The sequence below is a fragment of the Petaurus breviceps genome, unplaced genomic scaffold (genome assembly GCF_028583685.1).
Source record: "Petaurus breviceps papuanus isolate PSGF00001 unplaced genomic scaffold, PetGlider_PUasm1.0 218, whole genome shotgun sequence".
NCBI lineage: Eukaryota > Metazoa > Chordata > Mammalia > Diprotodontia > Petauridae > Petaurus > Petaurus breviceps.
In genome coordinates this window covers 9,366,122-9,366,925 of record NW_027185872.1, presented here as the reverse complement: position 1 = coordinate 9,366,925, position 804 = coordinate 9,366,122, and the positions used below count along the sequence as shown (strand labels likewise).

Here is an 804-nt window from a genome sequence, read left to right as displayed (position 1 = left end):
CGCGCACTCAGCACGGGGGCTTGTGGCCATCCAGGTGCTAGGGAGCCACGGAGGTTTCCTGAGGGGGTGCGCACCGAGCCCAGTGGGGGGCCCGGTCAGACTCACCGAAGCTGCTGTTGTGGTCTCGGAACAGCACGTAGGAAGCGCACGAGATGGTGGCCTTGGCCGTCACTCTGCCCACCACCTCCAGGATCCCGGAAATCTCCTCCTCCAGCTGCAAAAGCAGAGGGCTTGGCCAGGGCCCTCCCCCGTCCCCACTCGGGGGGGAGGGGTTGGTTAGGCCCCGCCCCCGGCCACACCCAGAGGCAGGGCCAGCCCCGCCCCCACTCGGGGAGGGGTTAGGCCCCGCCCCCAGCCCGGCCCCGCCCCACTCGGGGGTTAGGCCCCGTCCCCAGCCTAGGCCCACCCATGCCCCGCCCCCCACTCAGGGGGTTAGGCCCCGCCCCCGGCCACACCCAGAGGCAGGGCAGGGCCGGCCCCGCCCCCCGCCAGCCCCGCCCCCAGCACCCACCGGCTCCGCCAGCTCCACCGTGACCTGCTGGCCTTCTCCATCCGACAGGACGAAGGACTTGCCGCTGGGGTGGATCTGGGGACCAAGCAGAGGGGTTCAGACTCGGGCCCTGGGGCCGGAGGGGCCGGGGGAGCCCCAAGGAGAATCCGGCCCCTTCCTGCGGACGGTGGGGTCCACTCTGACCGTCCGGGGTGCTTGCCCTCCAACCAACGATGACGTCACCCAGGGTGCCCCGGCACGGGCTGCCCGCCGCCCCCCCAAACTCCGGAACTCGCTTTCCCCTCCTGGGGGGG

The 804-nt window shown here is 72.8% G+C and overlaps 1 protein-coding gene across 1 annotated transcript in view; it reads right to left on the bottom strand.

The window, feature by feature from the left end:
* The window catches only part of RPA3 (replication protein A3), a 1,697-nt gene that overhangs the window by 558 nt on the left and 335 nt on the right, over positions 1-804 (bottom strand). The window contains 2 exon segments of the mRNA XM_069094473.1: positions 106-214; positions 512-535. Of these exon segments, the coding sequence (XP_068950574.1) occupies positions 106-214; positions 512-535 (133 nt within the window).